Here is a 20357-nt window from a genome sequence, read left to right on the forward strand (position 1 = left end):
GGTGGAGAGCCCCAAAGCCAGCAGCCCTCATTGGGTCCATGCGCGTGCTTTGTTGAAAGGAATGCATGTACAGGTCCTGTGCAGCTCACTAGCCTTAAGCTTCATAAAAGCAGCGTACTGAGTTTCTGCCACCTTTTCTGTCACCCATTCCCGACCGAGCACAGGAACTCTGACAGCTACTCCTCCATCACTTGTCCAGCTCCTGAGGTTGGATTTTCTGGATGGCTGTTGTCAGGACAGATGGCTATGGTGCTGCTGGTCTCTAGGTTCTCCCGATTGCAGGTACCTATTACAGAGTCTATGCCGGCATCCTGGCTCTTCCAACCCTGCTACCTCCCCTCGCAGAGGCTGTACACTGCTGTCTTCTCCACTTCTATCCCCTCCCCCACTCTCAGCAAGAGGACAGAAAAGCTGGAAACAGGCTCCTTAGGGAGGCCGGAGCCCATCGGTGTGTTCTCAAATGTCAGACAGCTACTGAGCCTCTGCAGGCGGTTCCTTGCTCTTGCCCAGCAGCCTCTAGTACTGTAGGGAAGGCTCTGGCAGCCAGCCGAGGATTCCCCTCACCCCTCCCTGCTTCTCACCTTTCCTGTTGCACAGGAAATGCTGTCTAGGCAGGGCGCAGGCCAAGAAGGGGCAGTGAACACAGGCTCAGTCCCTACTGCTGTTGAGGCCCCTGGCCATGCTGCAGTCACTTGTCAGATAGCTGGCTCCCTGCCCTAGGGCACACCCAGAAAAGGTGACATGGTGGCAAATGTCTCCAGGGCAAGCCTGAGACGCTTTACAAAATAGCTCTGCAGCTGAAGCCAACTTGGAAAATTCCAGGAGAAAGGAAATTTACTACAGCTCAGGGATATCCTGAGCTTGGATGAAAACATCTAGATTTTTATTTGGGGTGCTAAGAACAGGAAGGCCACAGACCCTCAGCACAAAGGAAGGACTCAGCCAAGCCCACCAAGAGGGAGTCCTTTAATAGATTGCACAGACAGGAGACACAACAGGCCAGCACCCTGCTTGCAGGCCCAGGCGCTTTGCCAGCACAGGCAATGGCCTCCCCCACCTGGGTGTGGGCCGCAGGGTGGAGATGAGGTGGTTTAAAAAACACAGCTGTACTAATTCTTCACTTTCACAGAAGAGAGAAACTTGGGGGAGCAGCTCACTGGAGAATTTACATAGAGCTGAGTCTGAAAGCCCACCCCTAGAGGAGTCGAACCTCCCCTGAGCTGTCTGTGCTCAGTAAGGGGCAGACACCACATGGAAGGCGCAGGCCAGTCCAGAGGAACATGCTGACTGAAATAGCGGCCCCTCCCTTTCCCAGCTGTTGGCATTTCTACACTATGTACATTGTTGTGCTTTATTGCTCCCACCCCAGCCTCCACCTGGAGCTCAGGGTGGAGGGAGGAACCCCTAAACCAGATTCAGCTGGGTGGGAGCGCCAGGCCCTCTAAGGCTGGTGCTCTGCATGGTTCTGAGGCTGCCAGGCTCAGGAACTGGAGCTGCAGACCAAGGGTACAGAGCCAGCCTCAGCAGCCAGCTCTTCTGAGGAGGAACAGAAACAGAAGGATCAGTGCTGGACAAGATGCAGGCTGGGTAGGAGCAGGCAGGGTGGAAGGACAAGTGCAAGGCCATGAGTCTGGGGCAGAGGGCTGTGCACGTGGGGCTGACGGGGCCTGCAGGCCCCTCACAAGAACCATTCTGGAGCAGTGAGCTTGATGGAGGGAGGGTGTGAGGACCACTGGCCTGGGGCCCCATGGAGCGCAGGGCTGCTTCCAGTTTATCAGGGGCTGGCAGTGGCAGGCCCCAGCTCAGGGTGTGTGCATTGGGGGTTCAGGGAGAGCCAGCAGGCAGCCTGTGGGGCTGGGTGAGAAGGGAAGGCTGTGGTGGTATCTTTGAGTGTGTCTTCGCCAGGCCAGGGGTTACCACAGGATCAGTTGTTCTCAAAGAGTGAGAGCAGATCATCACTGCTGTTTGTGGGGAGGTCAGGTGGACCCAGGTAGGAGAGCAGTTCATCAGGATTGGTCAGTTCTGGGAGCAGCTGAGGGCAAAGCAAACACATTAGCAGCTGTGAGCGCAGTGCAGACCCTTCGTGTCCAGTGGCCAAGCTGTTCTGGCCTCAGGCCCAGTGGGAATGCTAAAGTGCCCTTCCCTGCCAAATGCTGGGTGCCTGAGAGAAGCCATCTGGCTGTACTCAGCGGCCTCTGTATCTCCCCATGCAAGGCTGCTGCAGGACAACAGCTTGAGACTTGGTCCCCAGGAGCCAGTGAGAACAACTGGAGGTGGCACTGGAGATGCAGAGGCCTAAAAAAGGATCTCCAGGGCCCATGGTAGGATTCCATGCCCCTGGGGCTTTCTGCTCTGGCCTACTCCTCCTCATCTTCCTCATGCTGGAACGTCACTGAGTTTCTCTTATGGTCCAAGGACAGTGAACACACACACTCATGCTCCTGCTCACAAACTGCCTGCATTATCAAGATGCAGAACTGAATAAATGCCCAGGTCACATTGGGCTCTGAGGACAGCGCTGTGAGCATCACACACCCAGGCTCCAAAGCTTCTAAGGGCAGGTCACTCATTAACCACACACAGGTACCTGGTGCCCTATAGCTATTCCAGGTATAACCTGTGTGAAACAGCTGCCCCTGGGTGACATTCCCTCCTGAAGGTTCACTGTTATCCCATCTATGAAGCAAGGTGTGTAGACTCAGGGACCGATGACTCTCACCCCACCCCACACAGGACTGGCTACTTACATCCAAAGCTGGTTCTGAGGCCTCCCCTGCCCCAGTCATGCTGGGAGGCCCCATCATGCCCGAGGCAGGATTGAAAGCCAGTTCGCTGATGGGTCCTGTGTTTGGTTGGCCCAGGGGCTGCCGGGATGCAGGGGAAGGGTTTGGATGGTGTAGCTGAGTGCCTGGGGTGGGCCCGAGGTTGGGAGTGTGCAGTCCTGGTGGTCCAGGATTATGGGCTGGGTCCAGGTGGCCTGCTGGTGCCATCTGAGGATAGAGAAAGAACTTGTTAGAATAGTTCTAGGACTCCTTGGAGACTCCCCACCCATGGGCCTCTGTAACAGCACTAACCTGGCCTGGGAGGCAAGGAGCAGACTTGTCTGGAGTCAGGAGGCTGCTGGGAATGTCAGACTGGTAGGAGATTGGGGGTGGCCCCTGGGTGAACTCAGCAAGATTTGGGGTGGTGGGTGTAGCAGATGGGAAAGATTCTGGGAAAGTTCCAGGCCCCAGGAAGTTGGAACCTACAAGAGGAAAGTCAGACAGAAAGCTCAGCTAGGTGGACGTACCAGGTAGAAAGGTAGCTAGGGAACAGAGGGATGCAGGCACACGGGCGGTAATTCTACATGCCTTCCCATCACTGCAAGGGGGCCGAACCTGGGCAGTCGCCGGATGGAAAGGGACCCACAACAAATGCAAGTATTTCAGTGAAAAGTCTTACTCCAAGCCAGAAGGAAAGGTGGAAGCCTCACTACCCTGCTTTCTTGAGTCCTGGTCCCCATGACTTTCCTACCATGCCAGAGACGGGCTCTGAAGGGCAGGCATCCCCAGCATGGGACTTGTACCCATGGCTGTGACACTGCCACAGGCAAGGAGGCTGATGTGGAGGAGATGCGTCATTTGCCCAGGGTCACCTGAGGTGCAGGCCTGGCTGTGCCATACTCACCCTGGCTGGGGTAGTCGCTGGGGGTAGGGGCCGAAGGGGGCTGCAATGGGGCAAAAGGGGCAGCGCCAGGGCCCAGGGCTGCAATCATCTCCATCACACTGGGCATGAGCACATGGGCAGGGCTCACGGTGCGGCAGCGCTTCAGCACTGGCCCATCCGGCTCCTCCTTGATGTGTAGGTCAGGCTTCACAGGCACTGGCTTCCAGCTGCACGTAGGGTCGATGGTGATCTCCTCGTAGTCTGAGCTAAGCAGGGACGGACAGACAGACAGGTACCGGTCATCTGCCACCCGCTCGGCACCTGCTACCTACTCAGCTTCAGGAAGTTTCCAACCAGGTTTTCCGCTACCCAGGAACCTCATCAGATGTGCAGTAGGGCACTCATCAGATGTGCAGTAGGCACTGGCCAGGAGTGGAGCTGCTTCACCGTGGAAGAGGCTCTGAGAACAGCACTTACTCCAGCACGCCCCCTGGTGGCCACAGATGCAGGGGTAGCAGGAAGAAGACACTTACTTCTGAATATAAATCAGGATGCCCAGCATATACTGATCCACCTCCAGGCCCTCCAGCAATGCCGTCTTGCTGTAGAAATCAAAGGAGACTGGTGAGGAAGCCTAGCCAATCCTATCACTTCTCCACCTCTGTCACCTATGTGAGGTGACTCTGTAAGGGCCCCTGTGTGTGCAGCAACTGTTCATGGTATGTACCAAGTGACCCTATGTGAGGTGACCCTGGATAAGCCACTATGGCAGTCCAGTGTGAGGGGATGCTATGCAAGGCCACTTGGTAGGCGCTTTCTGCCCTGAGATGGGCTGCTCTGGTCTGTTAGGGAACCCTTCTTGATGCTATTTCGTGTTTCACCCTCTGAGGAAGTGGCAGCTCTCCCCACATCATTAACAAGACTGACTTACTTGCATACTGGACACCTCCAGGTCCCCCGCTCACAGTTGAGCTGTAAGTATGACTCCAGGTCAAAGCACTGTGGAGAGATAGAGACAGTGGTCATTCTCACCACCTGAGTGGACAGGGGTGTGATGAGAGTCTTCAGGAAAGTAGGACTTATTTAGGTATATATTTAAGGTATCAGGTTTCTACGGCAGCTTTCTCCCCCCCGCCCCCCCTCTTTCTTTTTTGTCCAGACAGGGTTTCTCTGTGTAGGCCTGGCTGTCCTGGAACTCACTCTGTAGACCAAGCTGGCCTCAAACTCAGAAATCTGCCTGCCTCTGCCTCTGCCTCCCAAGTGTTGGGATTAAAGGCGTGCGCCCACTGCCAGGCAGCCTTTTCTTTAATAGACCCAGCTTGGGATGCCCAGGCAGCCTTCCCTAGCAGGTATCCACAGGGCAGGCTGGGGGTCCCATGCCTTTAACCCCAGTGTTCCAGAGGTGAGGCAGGTAGAACCTTCTGTTTGAGGCCTCCTAGTCTACATAAAGAGCTTTCCAGGACAGTTGGAGCAACATGTCACAAACATAAGTAGAAACAATTGTCATTCTGTTTCAAAATGAACAAATCTAATCTCAGGGGAGGCAAGCAAGAAGACAGGCCCCTGTGGTGGGTCTGTCTTTTTGGTCTGCCAGCTGAGATACTGGGGTCCCACCCAACAAAGAGGATGAGGCCAAGAACATTGTTTTCCAACACAGAGTGAGGTGGTTTCTGCCTGCCGACACAGCGCTTGGAGCTTAAGGCAAGATGATTAGGAAGTCAGGCTCGTCCCAGCTACACAGTGAGTCTGAGGCCAGCCTGGGATATCTGAGGTCCTATCTCAAGGGGAAAAAAACCCAACTGAGACAGATTATCACAATGTATCTCAGGCTGGCTTTCCACTTAAGATCTTGAGATCTGGGATTACAGGTGTAGATTACCATACCAGGCTCAAAATATTTAACTGCTGGTAAACATGGCTTTATCTGAGGTTTTTACAGGATGCAGCAGCTATGGATATTAGTGTGCATCTCAGCTTAGTTGGGTAAATGTTGGAAATAGAATTCTTCCCATGGATCCTGTGCTCTATTCTGTCCTTAATCATTTTATTCGTTTACATTTCAAATGATATCCCCTTCCTGGTAACCCTCCACAACTCCACCACTCAACTGCTCTTCCTTCTTAATCTTTCTTACTAAGCAGTTTTCTCAGTTTCCACCTAGATTCCAGTCAATACTGGTTTCTCCACAAGCTCAAAATATCTTAAGGGCAACAAATGTCTACAGGGACCACACACCTGTATATGTCGACAGTCGTGACCACGGGCTGGGAGCTGGATCCTGCGGAAGGTGATGGGGCACTTCAGGGACACCTTGATAGCCGTCTGCTCCACCCCATCCTCTCCATTGGGCCCAGGGGTGCCAGGGATGGTGCCGCTACTGAAGTTCCGCTTTACTGACATTGACAGGGGAGAGGACTTGAGTAAAGGACCCCAGCACCATGGCTAACCAGGGACCCTGTCACTGCTCAAGCAAAGGCTCTCAGGAGTAGCCTGGAGCTAACCGCTGCCCCTGGGTTAGAACTAGCAGTCTGAGAGGAAATGGGCTCTGGCCCACAGAGCAGGGGTCAGTCCGAGCACAGCACAGGCAGGCGGTTGAGGAGCAGAGAGCACTCACTCTTGGTGATGCAGTGTTCAGCTGGCAATAGGCGCTTCTTGAGGAGGCCCTGCAGCACGGAACGGACAGACGGACGGTGCACCAGCTGCAGCACGAAGAGGTGGGACTGCAACAGAGTGCGGGATGTTACATGGAGGGTGGGAGGAGGAGCTAGGGAAGGTGGGCCCAGCTCGGGGACATGTCTAAGAGTGAATTCAAGGAGTGCAGGCAGAGGGGAGGAAGAGCTTAGTATGGAAGAAAGCCAAGCCAGCCACCATCCTGGCAGCGAGGCTCTCCTGAGTGCTGACACACAGGCAGGGGCTTTTCTGTTTGTTACCACACTGTCTCAGCCCTCAGCAGAGCACTCTGGTATTGCTCAACCACTGTCTAGTTTTCTGTCAAAAGGCAATCACCGCAAGTCCCTGGAACTCCTGACATGCTCTGGCTTCTGAGCCACCTCAATCCGCACGGCTCCTGGTGGCCTGCAGCTCACAGTCTACTTGGGATCCTGCCCACTGGAACCTGGTGAGGCCCAGACCAGTACAGATGGAACATCTTCCATGAGCTTGGTTTCTCTGACATAATCAACGGGAGCGTTCAATCTTTTAATGTAACAGAGCGTATTTAACTGGTTCCCTTTTCTTTTCTTTTCTTTTCTTTTCTTTTCTTTTCTTTTCTTTTCTTTTCTTTTCGAGACAGGATTTCTCTGGGTAGCCCTGGCTGTCCTGGAACTTTGTAGACCAGGTTGGCCTCGAACTCAGAAACCCGCCTGCCTCTGCCTCCCGAGTGCTGGGGTTAAAGGTGTGGTGGTGCACGGTTCCCTTTTCTTAAAGGGCAAGGACAGAGTAAAATGGAGAAGCAACCCCTTGCTTCTCAGGGAGACAGACCCTCACCCACAGCTCCCAAACCCCACAGGAGAGACGACAATCTGGGGGTGTGTACCAGCCCTGCCCACAGTCCCACACTACGCACACAGCAGCAAGCGGTGACAGTGATCTGGATGGTGTTGCGACCTGGCTGGCACACATGCTTCAGGTAGAGGGGCTTGTGCGAGGTCTTGTTGTCTCCACGCTCGATGCTGAGGGGTGTGGCGTTGACGCTGACCTGCACAGACGCTGGCCAGTTGGTGTTCATCTGCCGGTCCTCATGGTGATAGCACTTAAACTGCAGCTCCAGGTCAGGCCTAGCAGGGAAGAAGATGATGGGAGCCCACACTGTGCAGCCAGGGACCAGCGGCAAGATGGCAGCGAGACTCACCTCAGCATCAGGGTCTTATAGACAGAATCTCGGAGCTGGAAGACATGGTTGCTCACAGCCAGGTTGTGCTGCAGGCGGAAGGGCTCCAGGACCACCCCATCTCGAACTGGGAAGGTCAGGCGCAGCTCATCACAATGGACACTTCCTGAGGGCAGAGGTATGCTGGCCATGAGTTTGGTACCTTGCCAAGAGAGCTTGGCCCTCAACAACACTTCTGCACCTAGAGCCCCAAACCCTAAGTCAACTGCGGCCAGAAACTCTGGAGAGGATGAGACACCCCGACAAGAGGGGCTCCCATTAGTGTTTCTTCTTAGGACTTGGGCCCACAGTATGCATGTTCTATCATGCTTGGTTATCAAGCACAGACTGAATCACATCTGAACACAGTCACAGGACACGGTTCCAACCAAGAAAGCATATTCAATCTAGACCTTTTCCACAGAAGTCTCCCTGAAATAAGGGTCTGTAGCAGGGTTGAGCTGCTGAGGGCTCATTTTGGCTTCACAGAAAAATTTTGACAGGGCCACTATGAGAAACAGGAGGATCTGATCTAACCCTTCCTGGTTTTTGTTTTTTGGGTTTTTTTTTTTAAAGATTTATTGATTTATTTCATGTATGTGAGTACACTATCACTGTCTTCAAACACAGCAGAAGAGGGCATCACATTCCATTACAGATGGTTGTGAGACACCTTGTGGTTGCTGGGATTTGAACTCAAGACCTCTGGGTAAGCAGTCAGTGTTCTTAACTGCTGAGCCTTCTCTCCAGCTCCCCCCACCCCTTCTTGGTTCTTATGAAGCTGGGGCACTGGGCTTTTCTCAGGGTCTAGCAACTGTCCCTAGTTTTCCAAGCTCCCTGGAGGACTCTATTGAGGCGTAATTACTGAAGCTACAGACACCTCAGGTGGGTGTTGTCCTTAAAATAAACACTCACCAGAGGGCGATGGGTGCAAGGAGCTGAGGCCTGGCTTGAGGTCAGGCAGGAAAGGAGACTTGACTTCCTGGCTTGGGGACATGTAGGGAACATTGCTGCTAGGCGTCATGGGTGGTGTGGGGTTCCCCGGCAGTGGGGAGCTGGGGTAACCAGGGATGGAGCGGGCAGGCTGTAGAGGTTGAGCATACACAGTCAAAGCAGAATGGCACGGGAGGGAGGGTGGTCTGTTCACGGAGCACCCGTGGAAACCATCACTACCCAAGTGGGCAGGAGGCACCCTGGAGTACTAGGCAGGGCGCCTACACTTCCTCCTGCCTGGGTGCCCTCTTTCCATGTGCCCACCCTGTGAACCTCCCGGCCCATCCACCCCTGCCAAGCCCCGTACCCCACTCAAGCCAGGCTGGCTGTAGCTGATGCTGCCCCCGTTGAAGCTGGCGCCCTGCCCGTTGAACTGCTCTGTGGGCTGTGGGAGAGAAAACTGAGTGTGCTTGGGGTTCTAGCCTGCCCTGCACTGACCCCCGAGGCCCAATCCCAGAGCCTGTACCACACAGAGGTGCTGATCTGTGCCCACATCCCCCGAAATTATTTCATAGTGCAAAAGGTTAACATTACATCAACAGGAGTGACCCTCCAAGCTGGAAAGGCTGAAAGATCAGTGCACACCACGCTCCTTCTACCTTCCCCCTTCTCAGCCTCATCATCCTGCCTCCCCAGGCCCCACATGAGGTGTGCTCATCCTCCATGTGCCCAGAGAGGAGGCACTGCCAGCAAGGGCCTGTCTTTTAGACAGAGGTCAGGATGCAGGGTAGAGGAGTGAGGGAGTGAAATGCACAGCTTCACAGAGAGTATGGCTTGGAAGCCTACCTGCTGTCCCTATACCAATTGCTCACGGGTAGGCAGGCGGGCAGGTGGGGCAGGCATGTGCGTACCACCAGTCACCCTGAGAGCTGTTCTTGTACTGCTTAGGATTCCCTGGCCAACCTGCCTAACGCCCACTGAACCCTGTGGCACTCAACCCAGCCCAGGCCCACGGGAACCAGTCCTACCTTGTAATGCAGTCCCGTGGGGCCAGGAGCAGACAGGGACTGGGCCATGCCCTGCTGCAGGGGTAGTCTGTGTCCTGCATAGGAGGAGGCAGGGCCAGGGGGCTGCCCAGGGCCAGGAGCATACTGGGCAGTGCTGGCTGCATACTGGCCTCCTTGCAGATACTGCTGCCCAGGATACACCTGAGAAGAAGCAGATGCCCAGGGAAAGAGAGGTATCAGGGGGAAGCAGTTTGCATGCATGTATATATGTCAACGTGAGTGCGTGTGCATGTATGTGATTCTGTTGGGCACAGGCAGTCCTCTCTCATTCCAGATGCCACCCTTGTCATAACTTGGAGGGTGCTAGGGTAGTTGACTCATCATCTAGGACCGAACCTGAGCCAGCAAGATACCCACCTCTGAGTAGGCTCTCTTGATCCCCTGTCGAGGCAATGGCTGCCCCTGTGGAGGCCCAGGGTACCCATGCTGAGGCAGTCGCTGTCCTGCATATAAGGGTGTCATGCCTGCTGCCCGGGTAGGAGTCATGGCCATCGAAGAAAGGCCAGAGGGACCCATCATTCCTCCCATGCCTGAAGGGTTCATGCCAGGGGGCACACTGGGTCCTCGAGGACCTCCATGCTGCAGAAACTGGCTGTTAAAAGACTGCCCAGTCCCCATCTGAGAGGAGAAAGAAGAGGAACAGTCAGACCCCACTCTCAGCTGCTGCCATGGTCCTCTCTCTCACTGGCCTTGGGAAACCCAGCACAGTCCACACTTGTCCCCAGAACCTGCTGCCTTGCCAAATCTACAAGCCCACCCATAATTACTAGCACATGGAAGGAGCTGGAGGGGGCCTTACCGCTCCATATTGGCTTAGCTCCTGGCTCTGCTTTTCCTGCAGGGCAGCCACCGTGGCGGTGGCTGTGGCTGTCGCGGTGGCTGCAGCAGCAGCCATGGCAGCTGCAGCTGCTGCTTGTGTGAAGTCAGTTGAGGGCCGTGCTGCATGTGTGGGGAGCCCCAGGCCTGCAGGGCCTCCTGCATACCTGTAGGTGATATAGGACTGCCTTACTGTCTAGAGAGGCTTTCTCTGGGACACACAGCACTTCTTCCATTCTTAATAGAACTTCCACTGTCGCTACTAGAACAGTAGGGAGGAGCAGGCAACATCCAACCCTTCTACAGGACTGACAGGCTGAGGGCTTCAAGTCACTGGCTTACCCGGTAGTGAAGCTGGATCCCCCAGGGTAGCTCCCTCGGCCATATACGCCTTGCTGTACGTAGCTCTTGCTAGCACCTCCTTCAGCAAACGCCTGCTGTCCCAGGCACTGCGGGGAGGTCAAGGCAGAGCTGCCACCTGCCACACCAGGCATCATGGAACCACCAGGGGGGCTTCCTGCAGGGCCCATGGGGTTCCCCAAAACCTACAAGGAAGTGGGAGTCACCAGAGAGAACCAGCCAAACCACTGTCTTTAAGACACAGCCCTAAAGTGCTAGATGCCAAGAGATGCCCAGCAAATGGGGGAGGACCTGGGTGGCAGGAGTGGTTGTCTACAGTTCTGACTGGAAGGGTCTCTGGAGCCAGGGGAAGACATCCCATGGTAGTACAGAAGAAAGGCACCTAGTGACTTGAGACCCTCAAGAAGCCCCATCCTTGTGCTTCAGACAGTCTGCTTGGTCCCTGGTTCTTGGAGCCCTAAGATAGTAGAGGCACCACCAAGACTCTGGATCTTGAGGGCTGGGGGGATGGCCCTGGTGCACACTCACCTGGCTCTGTGTTGCGTTGCCAACTCCCCACACAGTAGTGACCACAGACAGTGACCCAGCTGGCTGAGTGGCACTTTGTTGCCAAGGCACAGACTCATATGCAAATGAACCATCACTAGAAGAGAGCGGCTGGTTAAGGCAGGGTCAGAAGGCCAAGGGCTTGCTAGAGGCAGGCCACAAAAGCCCACACTCACCCGTGTGGTGCAGGGGGCAGGGCAGGTTTCATGGGGTTCATGGGGTTCATTGGTGATGGAGCAGCCTACAGGCCCAATGTGCTGGAACTTATCCGGGAGTTGCTGCTCCGGCTGCTGGACAGGAGGGAGAGGGCAAGAGCTTAGATGCTCATGGTAGCATGGACAAAGCCAGGGTAGTAGTGTTGGCAAATGTCAGCCCAGAATGCAGTGCAAAGCAACTCTAACAAGGGCTCTGTCATCTTAAGCCATTGGATCAACCCTGGAAAAGGGCTTTCTGATATCAAATACTTCCCATATTCCCTTTCCCATATAAACCATAGAAAGCCAGGAACCCTCAGCAGGCCCTGGAGAAGGTCAGAGGGGTAGCCCCAACCCTGGGGAGCCCAGAGACCTGAGAAGGAGCAGAGCTTGAGTGTTCTTTGAGGCAGAGGCTGGAAAGTCAGGCAGCAGATGTACAACGGCAGTCCATCCACCAGGTTGGCCTTAGGGCGGCTGTACTGACACGGCTGACACAGGACACAGGCACTGACCCAGTCCCTGGTTGGCAGCTCTCTCCTATCAAGAAGGTGGCAGAAAGGCTTCAGGTCACAGGACCTTCAAGCTGATCCAGATGACTTGAGGGGAGCAGGCGTGTGTGTGTGTGTGTGCGTGTGTGTGTGTGCGTGCGTGTGTGTGTGTGTGTGTGTGTGCGCGCGCGCGCTCGCTCGAGTGTCTCACACACCTGAGACAAATATGGCCTTAAGTATATGGTCAAGGGGACATCTTGCCCTCCCACAGACCCATCTGTGACACTTGTGAATTCCCAACATGGCAGTGACACACACAGCACAGCAGATGTGGGGGGTATTCACAAAGCGAGACCATGCTAACGCATATCTACAAGATGGGACCAACTAGGCCTCATCCTTAGAAAACCGTAGCAGTGGCTGGTGGACAGGGAGGCGACAGCAGGTAAGAGCAGCGACTGGTACAGAAGCCTCCCACTCCCTGCCTTTCTCAGTGCCTCATCCACTCAGGCCCTAATATACCCTGGACCACATGCGTGCCTACCTCTGCTTGGTCTCACCAGAATGGCACACAAGCCATGTGTTGGGCACTTCTCAGGGACCTCTGGGAAGACCTGGGTACTCCTGTCTGAAACCCTCTCTTGGTAGGGGCTGTGTGATTGCCACAGCTATCTTTTGAACCATGATCAGATCTGGTAATTTCCACTCAGCACTCACAAGCCTCTTGTCTAGGGGAGCAAGGGGTATCGCAGCACCCCCTCAGCTCTGGAACAAACATTTCTTTGTGCTTACCGCTCAGAGCTCAGTACAGACCTGGAGGCTCTGCAGGGCAGGGCTACACACACAAAGCCCCAGAACAGATAAGAGAAAGAGAGAAAAGGGGACTGTGACTTGTCCTTGCCTGGGCAGCCTTAGGCTCCCAGAGGTCCTTCTCACACCCAGCACCAGGCTCCCAGGGAAGAGAACTAATCAGGGGCACAGAAGCCTCATCCACAGGTGTCTGTCCCCTAGCCCTCAGAGGCAACTACACTTGATTCTAGCCCAGGCCAGGTCCTGCCTAGGCAGCTGGAGACAGAATGTGCCAGATTGGCAGCAAAGGCTGGCATCTATGTTGCTCCTGCTGGATCCTGGCAGCTGACCTGGTGGGAAGAACTCCTCCCAAGATCTGACATGTGGGGTCTGGAACAACCATGTGGATGTCGGAAATAGGAACAGGAATCAAGACAAAAGCACGACTTAATGGAAAAGAGAAGAGATGGGAAAATAGCCACAAATACTCCCAGAGACACCAAAGCAGTTCAGTGGAGGAAGGACATCTCTAACAAGTGGTGCATGAGCAACTAGAGCCTACCAGTAAACAAAAAGCTTCAGACACAAAATATGATGGGGTGGCAGCATCTCTAGATGTAGCTTAATGGCAGAGCACTTGTCCTGTGTGTTTACACATGTCATGTTCTGAGTTTGAGCCTCACTACTGTAACAACAACAACCGATTCACAGCATATACCAAAATGAACTAGGTCCTAGGTTTAAATGTAAAATACAAACTATAAAATGTTTAAGAAAATGTCAAAGAAACTCCACAGGATCCAGGGTGAGCAGAAAGTTTTTAGATGTGATACCAAATCTAAATTTGATCCATAAAATAAAATTAAAAACTTTTCTGTGAAAGATCTGCTAAAAGAATTATAAGATATGATACAAGCTGGAAGAAATGCTTACACCTGTTCCAAAAAAGGCAGCATAGCACCTAAAATATATAACAAATTATTAAATTATTATTATTATTGCTATTGTTTTTGTGACAGGGTTTCTTTGTGTAGCTCTGGCTACCCTGGAATTTGCTCTGTAGACCAAGCTGACCTCAAACTCACAAAGATCAATCTGACTCCCTAGTGCTGGGATTAAAGTTGTACACCACAACTGCCCAGCTTAAATTATTATTAAAACAAAATCCAAATAGAAAATCAGCAAAACACACGAATAGACTTCTTCAAAGAAAACATAAATGGTAAAATAACTCAAGGAAAAGTGCTTAGCATCCTGTCAGGAAACAGATTAAAGGAGAACGGCTAAGATAAAAAGTGACATCATAAAACGCTGGAAAGGAGGAACTAGACCCCACATGTATCTCTCATGAGAATGTAAAATGAAAGGCACAGCTACTCTGGAAGAGTCTGGCTATTTCTTATAAATCCGAGTGTGCAGCTACCACAGCACAACCCAGCAACTCAACTCTGGGACATATAGCTCAGAGATGCCAACTTATGTTTATAGAACCTACAAACAAATGTTTGTCACAGCCAAAGATTGGAAACGGCCCAGATGTCCTTCAATGAAAGAATAGTTCCATCAGTGCAGGACACCCACAGCCCAGATGCCAGAGGTGCACACTACTGCTAACACACTACAGCCTATTCTAGATGAATCTTCCAGAAACTGTGTTGAGTACAAAAAGCCAATTACTGGTGCTATATGGTATGATTCCATCATCTGCCAAAATTAGGAAAACTGTAAACAGGTTAATAGTGGCCAGGGATTGAATGAGGGTGGGGGGATGACCTTCAGGTCTATAACTTCAGCAGAAAGAAGATGGATGTGAATATAAATCCACAACAGAAAGGCTCCTCCTGATTGTAGCAATGTGCTGGTCCCAGAGTGATATTTTACTACAGTTTTGTACAATGTTACCATTTGGAGGAAACTGGGTAGAGATACAAGGAAACTTTTTGTGATATTTCTTACAACTGGAGATAGCTACAATTATCTGACAATAAAACATTTAGCCAAATCAAGGTATGGTGGCCCATGCCTACAACCCTAGCACTAGGGAGGTAGAGCCACAAGGATCAGGAAGTCAAGGCCAGCTTTGATTAGATGATGAGTTCTAGACTAGCCTAGTGTGCTGGCGCCTACTTAAAATCACAGCAACTGGGAGACACAGGCAAAAGGGTCATGAGTTCAAGGCCTGCCAAAACAAAACAAATTAACTAAATAATTACAAAACCACATCACCAACAGCAAACACCCTTCCCCTCAAAAAACTGCTGTTTTTTTTGGGTTGGCCAGGATTGTTCTGCTGTCCTAAGAAGGGAGGGAACCAGGCTGAGAGGCAGCCAGTAAGCTCTTGCCTCATTTCAAGTCACCTAAGGCAGCAACAGTCAATGTCAGAGCTTTCCAGTCGCTGGTGAGACAGGCTGCTGGCCCCACCCAGGGTCATCAGCACAGGCTGGGTCCTGAGCCTTGTATGTTTAATACACCTGACCACAGTTTGAAAGCCTCTAATCTAGGAAATGCACGGAACAGAGTCGGGGAGAAGAGAGCAGGGCAGGTGTAGGGTGGGGAGGCACCCACAGGGGCCTTCTACATCACATGAGCCTGGGGAATTCCACCCACAATGCTTCTCTGCTGTGGACAGAGACCACAGGCATTTCCAGTTCCCCCTAAGCATGCCTCTTTGCTGGGAGGACTTCCTGCTAAACTCCTAAGTTCACACCTCATCACGTAGGTCTGGTGAGAAGGCCCCAAGCCCCAAGATCTGGTATCCAGTGGACCCCCTGCTCCTGACTATAGAGAGGCATTCTATGAGCGTAGATCTACTACCTCCCACTTCCAAGGCAGAGCTGGGTAAGAGGCCTGGCCTCTCAGGGTGCCTACTGAAGCTAGAAGCCAGGTCCCCTAACAGAGCTGCTCTGACTTGAAGTCCATCTAGGAGTACAAAGCTTTCTGGGGGGCAGGTCACGTCTTCCCTCAGGCACTGAGCTCCAGAGAACCTTCTTTCCAGGTGTCCCAGAGCAGCGACAATCCAAGTCTCCTGGCTCCATCCACTTCTACCTGTCTGAGCAGCTAAGAACAAGACCTAGTAATGGGCACCACTCCCAGCCAACGTCTTTCTCAACAGCTCACAAAATAGGGCTCACTCCTCTAAAGTTCCAGGGTTAGGCTTCATCTTAAGAAAGTGGGATCAGCTGGGCAGTGGTGGCACACACCTTTAATCCCTGCACTCTAGAGGCAGAGGCAGGCGGATCTTTGCATTCAAAGAGCTTGGTCTACAGAGTGAGTTCCAGGACAGCCAGGGCTACACAGAGAAACCCTGTCTTGAAAAAAAAAAAAAAAAAAAAAAAAAAAAAGAAAAGAAAGAAAGAAAAGAAAAAGAAAAAGAAACTGGGACCGAAAGGCTCCAGAGAAATGGCAGTTCCAGGAAAGGGTGAGGCGGTGTAAACCTGTAGTCTTAGACACTCAGGAGGTTGGGGCAGGAAGATCATTTAAGCCTAGGAGTTCGAGGTAAGCTAGTAAAATCACATGGCAGGAGGAGGACGACGATGTGACAGGTGTGACGTGTGGGTGTGGCAAAGACCGAGTCCCTAGTATTTAAGGAAGGGTCAAACGCCCAGAAGCTAGGGGTCCTGCCTGCCCAGCATGTACAGGTAACAGTACTTCCTACCCCCTAGCCTCAGTGTGCAGACAAGTGTTCATGATGACTCCAGGGATGAGCATCTGCCAACAACCCAACCAAACCTGACTTCAAAGCACAAGGTTTCAAGCGGGAATCTGGAGGCCACTCTAAGCTATATGGACACCTTTAAGTCATCAGCCCTTACAGATCAATCCCAGCAATCAGGATGCTCCCTAAACATGTCGGGCCTGTCTCTTACCTGCTTATGCTCATTATACCTCCAGTCTGCTTCCACATCCTGGGAGCACGTCAAGGGCCTTGAGGTCTGCTCTGGGGAGGAAAGTTAAGCTTCCCTCCCTAGTTACTATTCTCAAGTGTCAAGGGACGCCCTTTGTACTGGCTTTGCCAGGACTTGGTGGTGAGTCTCTGTTCACCCTACTCACATTCATCAGGTCACATGTACTATTTGTGTCCCTATGAAATTTTCTGCAATAACATAAATGAGTTAAAGATATCAGCAAAGACTGTCTCTAACTACTATGAGAAGGAACCCTAGAAGGATGAGGGCAGGATAGGGGAGGCAAGCAGGAAAGGTGGCAAAATAAGAAAGGTACTGGGTACTGGGAAAATGATACCTTGAGGGAAAGGGATACTGGGGGGGGGGGGGGGACTGGGCACCTAGGAGTGGTGTTAAGGGTACCAAGGAGAACAAAAAATTTAGGGAGAGTAGGGCACCTTCGTGCCAGAGCTTCAGTTTGCAAAACGGTGTTCCTGTCAAAAACGCGGCCAGGGACTGACAGGTCAGCGTCCTCAGCCTAGGGGCAGCGCGGCTCCTTGTCCGTCCAGTAACCGCTCCCACGCCCCACCCCCGGCCCCCAATCGCCCAGATGGTGAGCACGTAAGTGGGAACCCGAGGGGTGCTCCGTGAAGGTGAACCTGCCCCGCTCCAGAGCTGGAACGACAGGCTGGGGAGAGGGCCCATCAGCCTCCTCGGCTCAGGAGGCCCCCGAAGGCCACTTGCACCCCTGGGCCAACCCCAACAAAGGCTCAGCGGAGGGGTGAGAGAGTCGGATAGCACGGCGCAGGGGGACAGGTACCCGAAGGTGGGCGGTAGAGCCGGGCCCAGCCAAAACCGTCCGGTGCTCCGGGACCGGCCGCACCTGCCACCGCACCTGCCGCACCTGCGCGCCCCACCGCCCGCGCTCGCCTGCGGTACCCCGCGCCACCTAGCCGCTCACCTCCGCCCGGCCCGGCCCGGCCCGTCGCCGCGGCCCCCGGCCCGCGCCGCTCCATGCGCTCAGCCCGCCCTCGGCGCCGCCCGCCGCCCCCGGGCCGCCGCCGCCCGCGCCATCGCGCCGCCGCCGCTCGGAGGGCACAATGGAGCCGCCGCCGCGCTGCTCATGCATATGCATGACGCCGCGCCGCCGGCCCCGCCCCCCAGGCCAGAGCAGCAGAGCCCCGAGCGCTGCTCCAGAAGCTCGGGCAGGGGCGAGTGCGGGCCTGCATGGCCGGGTTGAGCCGGGGCTGGGCCGGGGCTGGGCCGGGGCGGCGACTGGCTGCCGTGCAGGAAGTTCAGTGCGCCCGGCCTGCACCCTGCGTCCCCTCCGCACCTTTGCGACCGCGGCGTCGGAGGAGCCCCGCACGCTTCCTGCTTCTGTCCACCGGGGCGGGGCCGACTGGGGGTGGGGCTATGGCGGGGGCGGGGCCACGGCAGGGCAGGCAGGGCCAGGGCCTGGGCCTGGGCCTGGCCAAAGCCTGCTCGTCTAGTCAGTTCGTGACCGAATACTGGCCAGGGCCATCTGGAACCTTCGAGTCTTTCATGGCGGACCGGTGCGTCTTTAGAGACAGGGAATTGAGAAGCCCATCGCTGAAAGTGAAAACAACACATACCTGCCCACGTAGACTCTACACAGCCAAATAGTCCCTTCCTGAGTGCTGCCTCTTTCACTCTGTTGAAATCACTCTGTTCAAGCCTGGGGTGGTGGCGCACGGCTTTAATTCCAGCACTCAAGAGGCAGAGGCAGGTGAATTTCTGAGTTCAAGGCCAGCCTGGTCTACAAAGTGAGTTCCAGGACAGCCAGGGCTATACAGAGAAACCCTGTCTCAGAAAAAAAAAGAAAAAAAAGAAAAGAGGAAACAAAACAAAACATCGACAACAAAAGAAATCACTCTGATTTTCCTAAGGGCTGGAGAGATGATTCAGTGGTTAAAAGCACCAGGCGTGCAAGAGCATACTTTAGTACTAGCACAGAGACCCTGTCTTGAAAAGCCAAAAAAAAAATAATAAAGAAATATATAAAATTAAAAAAGAAAAGAAAGGGTTGACTGGTCTTGTAGAGATCCAGGTTTTGCTTCTCAGAACCAACAGGTGGAATTTCCCAGAATTCCCTGCTCCTTTCTGACCTTTGACCTACATCCCTTCTGCATGCGGCAGATAGTGCAACGATGTAACAAGCTAGCAAAGTAATTATGTGCACAAATACTTTAAACAATTATTTTCTAGCCAAACGGAAGGGACCTGTAGATACTTTTGGCATTCTGTAAGGCTGGCAGGGTCATCCAGCCCTTTGACATTGCAACATGATGTTGTCACCTACAAAGTTCCTACTAGAGAACCAGGCCGATTTAACAAGTATCTCATGTGCTAAGTAAGTTTAAGATTGTTTTGGTTGGACAAAATTTGTAGAAATCATTTCCTACTTGTATGCATGCAGGCCCCCAGGTGACAGATTAGACACAGGCACCTGCAAGGTATCTACTTTTTCTGCCTTACCTTTCAAAAGAGTTCATTCTCCCGCTAACCCACAATTACCATTGCTACTGTTCTTGCTAAATCTACTGTACATTCTGGTCACACTCAAGTATCCAGGTACATAAGTGTCAAACACATGCTTTGTCATACAACCACTATCTATCTCCAGGGTGATTTTATCTTCTCCAGAAGACACTCTATCCATTAAATCAGCCTTCCTAATGCTGGGGTTACTTTAATACAGTTCCTCATGTGATGGTGACCCCAAGCATACAATTACTTTGTTGCTACGTCATAACTGTAATTTTGCTACTGTTAGGGATCATAAATATCGGATATGCAGGATATCCATCTGATCTGTAACCGCCAAAGGAGCCCAGACTCATGAATTGCGAGCCACTGCATTACACATACCCCCATGCTTCTCCAGCTCACTCCATTCTACTGTGTCCCTGCATTTGACTTAAGAACCTCATATAAGTCCAACCACAGGGTTTGTGGTTTTGAGGCCCACATACTTCACTTAGCTTTGTGACTTCAAGGTTCATCTGTGTGTCAGAACTTCTTTGGTTGGGGAGAGGTTGAAACAGGTTCTCACACTATGACTCAGGCTAGCCTTGAACTTGCAGCCAATCCTCTTTGCCTAAGGCCCTCGAGGACTGAGATTGCAGGCACATATCTTCAGTTGCTGCCAGAATTTCCCTCCTTTTTATGGGAGAAGATGGTCTCATTGCATGGAGACAGCCCATTGTGTTTATCCAGTAATGGACTCGGAGATACCCTGCAACTCTGTTTATTCAGTAATGGACTTGGGGATACCCTGCAATTCTGTTTATCCAGTGATGGACTCGGGGACTCTGTGATTCTGTTTATCCAGTGATGGACTCAGGGACTCTGTGATTCTGTTTATCCAGTGATGGACTCGGGGATACCCAGCGAGTAACTAATACTCCTGTATTAGTTAGGGTTCTCTAGAGTCACAGAACTTATGGGTAGTCTCTATATAGTAAAGGAATTTATTGATGACTTACAGTCTGCATTCCAATTCCCAACAATGGTTCAGTAGTAGCTGTGAATGGAAGTCCAAGGATCTAGCAGTTACTCAGTCCCACACAGCAAGCAAGTGAGGGAGCAAGAGCGAGACTCCCTTCTTCCAATGTCCTTATATTGTCTCCAGCAGAAGGTGTAGCCCAGATTAAAGGTGTGTTCTACCACACCTTTAATCCCAGATGACCTTGAATTTGGAGATTTAATCTTCTGGAATCCATAGCCACTATGCCTCAAGATCTTCA

At 52.8% G+C, this 20357-nt stretch overlaps 1 protein-coding gene across 6 annotated transcripts; it reads right to left on the minus strand.

Annotated features, from left to right (window-relative positions):
• Positions 1 to 866: 866 nt before the first annotated feature.
• Positions 867 to 17990, minus strand: Zmiz2 (zinc finger MIZ-type containing 2). Of its 6 annotated transcripts, none has more exons than XM_021175896.2 (20): positions 17924 to 17990; positions 11803 to 11966; positions 11412 to 11522; positions 11218 to 11332; positions 10672 to 10874; positions 10313 to 10496; positions 9871 to 10131; positions 9475 to 9654; positions 8814 to 8891; positions 8429 to 8597; positions 7496 to 7640; positions 7211 to 7421; positions 6260 to 6365; positions 5881 to 6038; positions 4577 to 4644; positions 4179 to 4247; positions 3667 to 3911; positions 3075 to 3244; positions 2748 to 2990; positions 867 to 2032 (listed from the first exon to the last, which is right to left on the minus strand). In XM_021175896.2, the coding sequence occupies exons 3-20, from the start codon at positions 11459 to 11461 to the stop codon at positions 1925 to 1927; spliced, it is 2763 nt and encodes a 920-aa protein (XP_021031555.1). In that variant the 5' UTR covers positions 11462 to 11522; positions 11803 to 11966; positions 17924 to 17990; the 3' UTR covers positions 867 to 1924. The 6 variants fall into 6 exon arrangements, with proteins under 6 accessions (XP_021031555.1, XP_029339693.1, XP_029339692.1 ...); XM_029483833.2 differs by lacking the exon at positions 17924 to 17990 and adding an exon at positions 17552 to 17899 and having other exon boundaries at positions 8429 to 8495; XM_029483832.2 differs by lacking the exon at positions 17924 to 17990 and adding an exon at positions 17552 to 17720 and having other exon boundaries at positions 10672 to 10778.
• Positions 17991 to 20357: the final 2367 nt, after the last annotated feature.

The sequence above is a fragment of the Mus caroli genome, unplaced genomic scaffold (assembly GCF_978045245.1).
Source record: "Mus caroli unplaced genomic scaffold, Mus_caroli_1 scaffold_13, whole genome shotgun sequence".
NCBI lineage: Eukaryota > Metazoa > Chordata > Mammalia > Rodentia > Muridae > Mus > Mus caroli.

Excerpts from the sequence above, each read along its gene's own strand:
- Zmiz2 (XM_021175896.2), bottom strand. The coding sequence starts at position 11,461 with ATGAACCCCATGAACCCCATGAAACCTGCCCTGCCCCCTGCACCACAC. Across the intron at positions 7,422-7,495 it reads TATAAGACCCTGATGCTGAG|GCCTGACCTGGAGCTGCAGT; the intron begins GTGAGTCTCGCT and ends CTTCCCTGCTAG. Across the intron at positions 2,033-2,747 it reads CCTCAGAACCAGCTTTGGAT|CTGCTCCCAGAACTGACCAA; the intron begins GTAAGTAGCCAG and ends CTTTGCCCTCAG.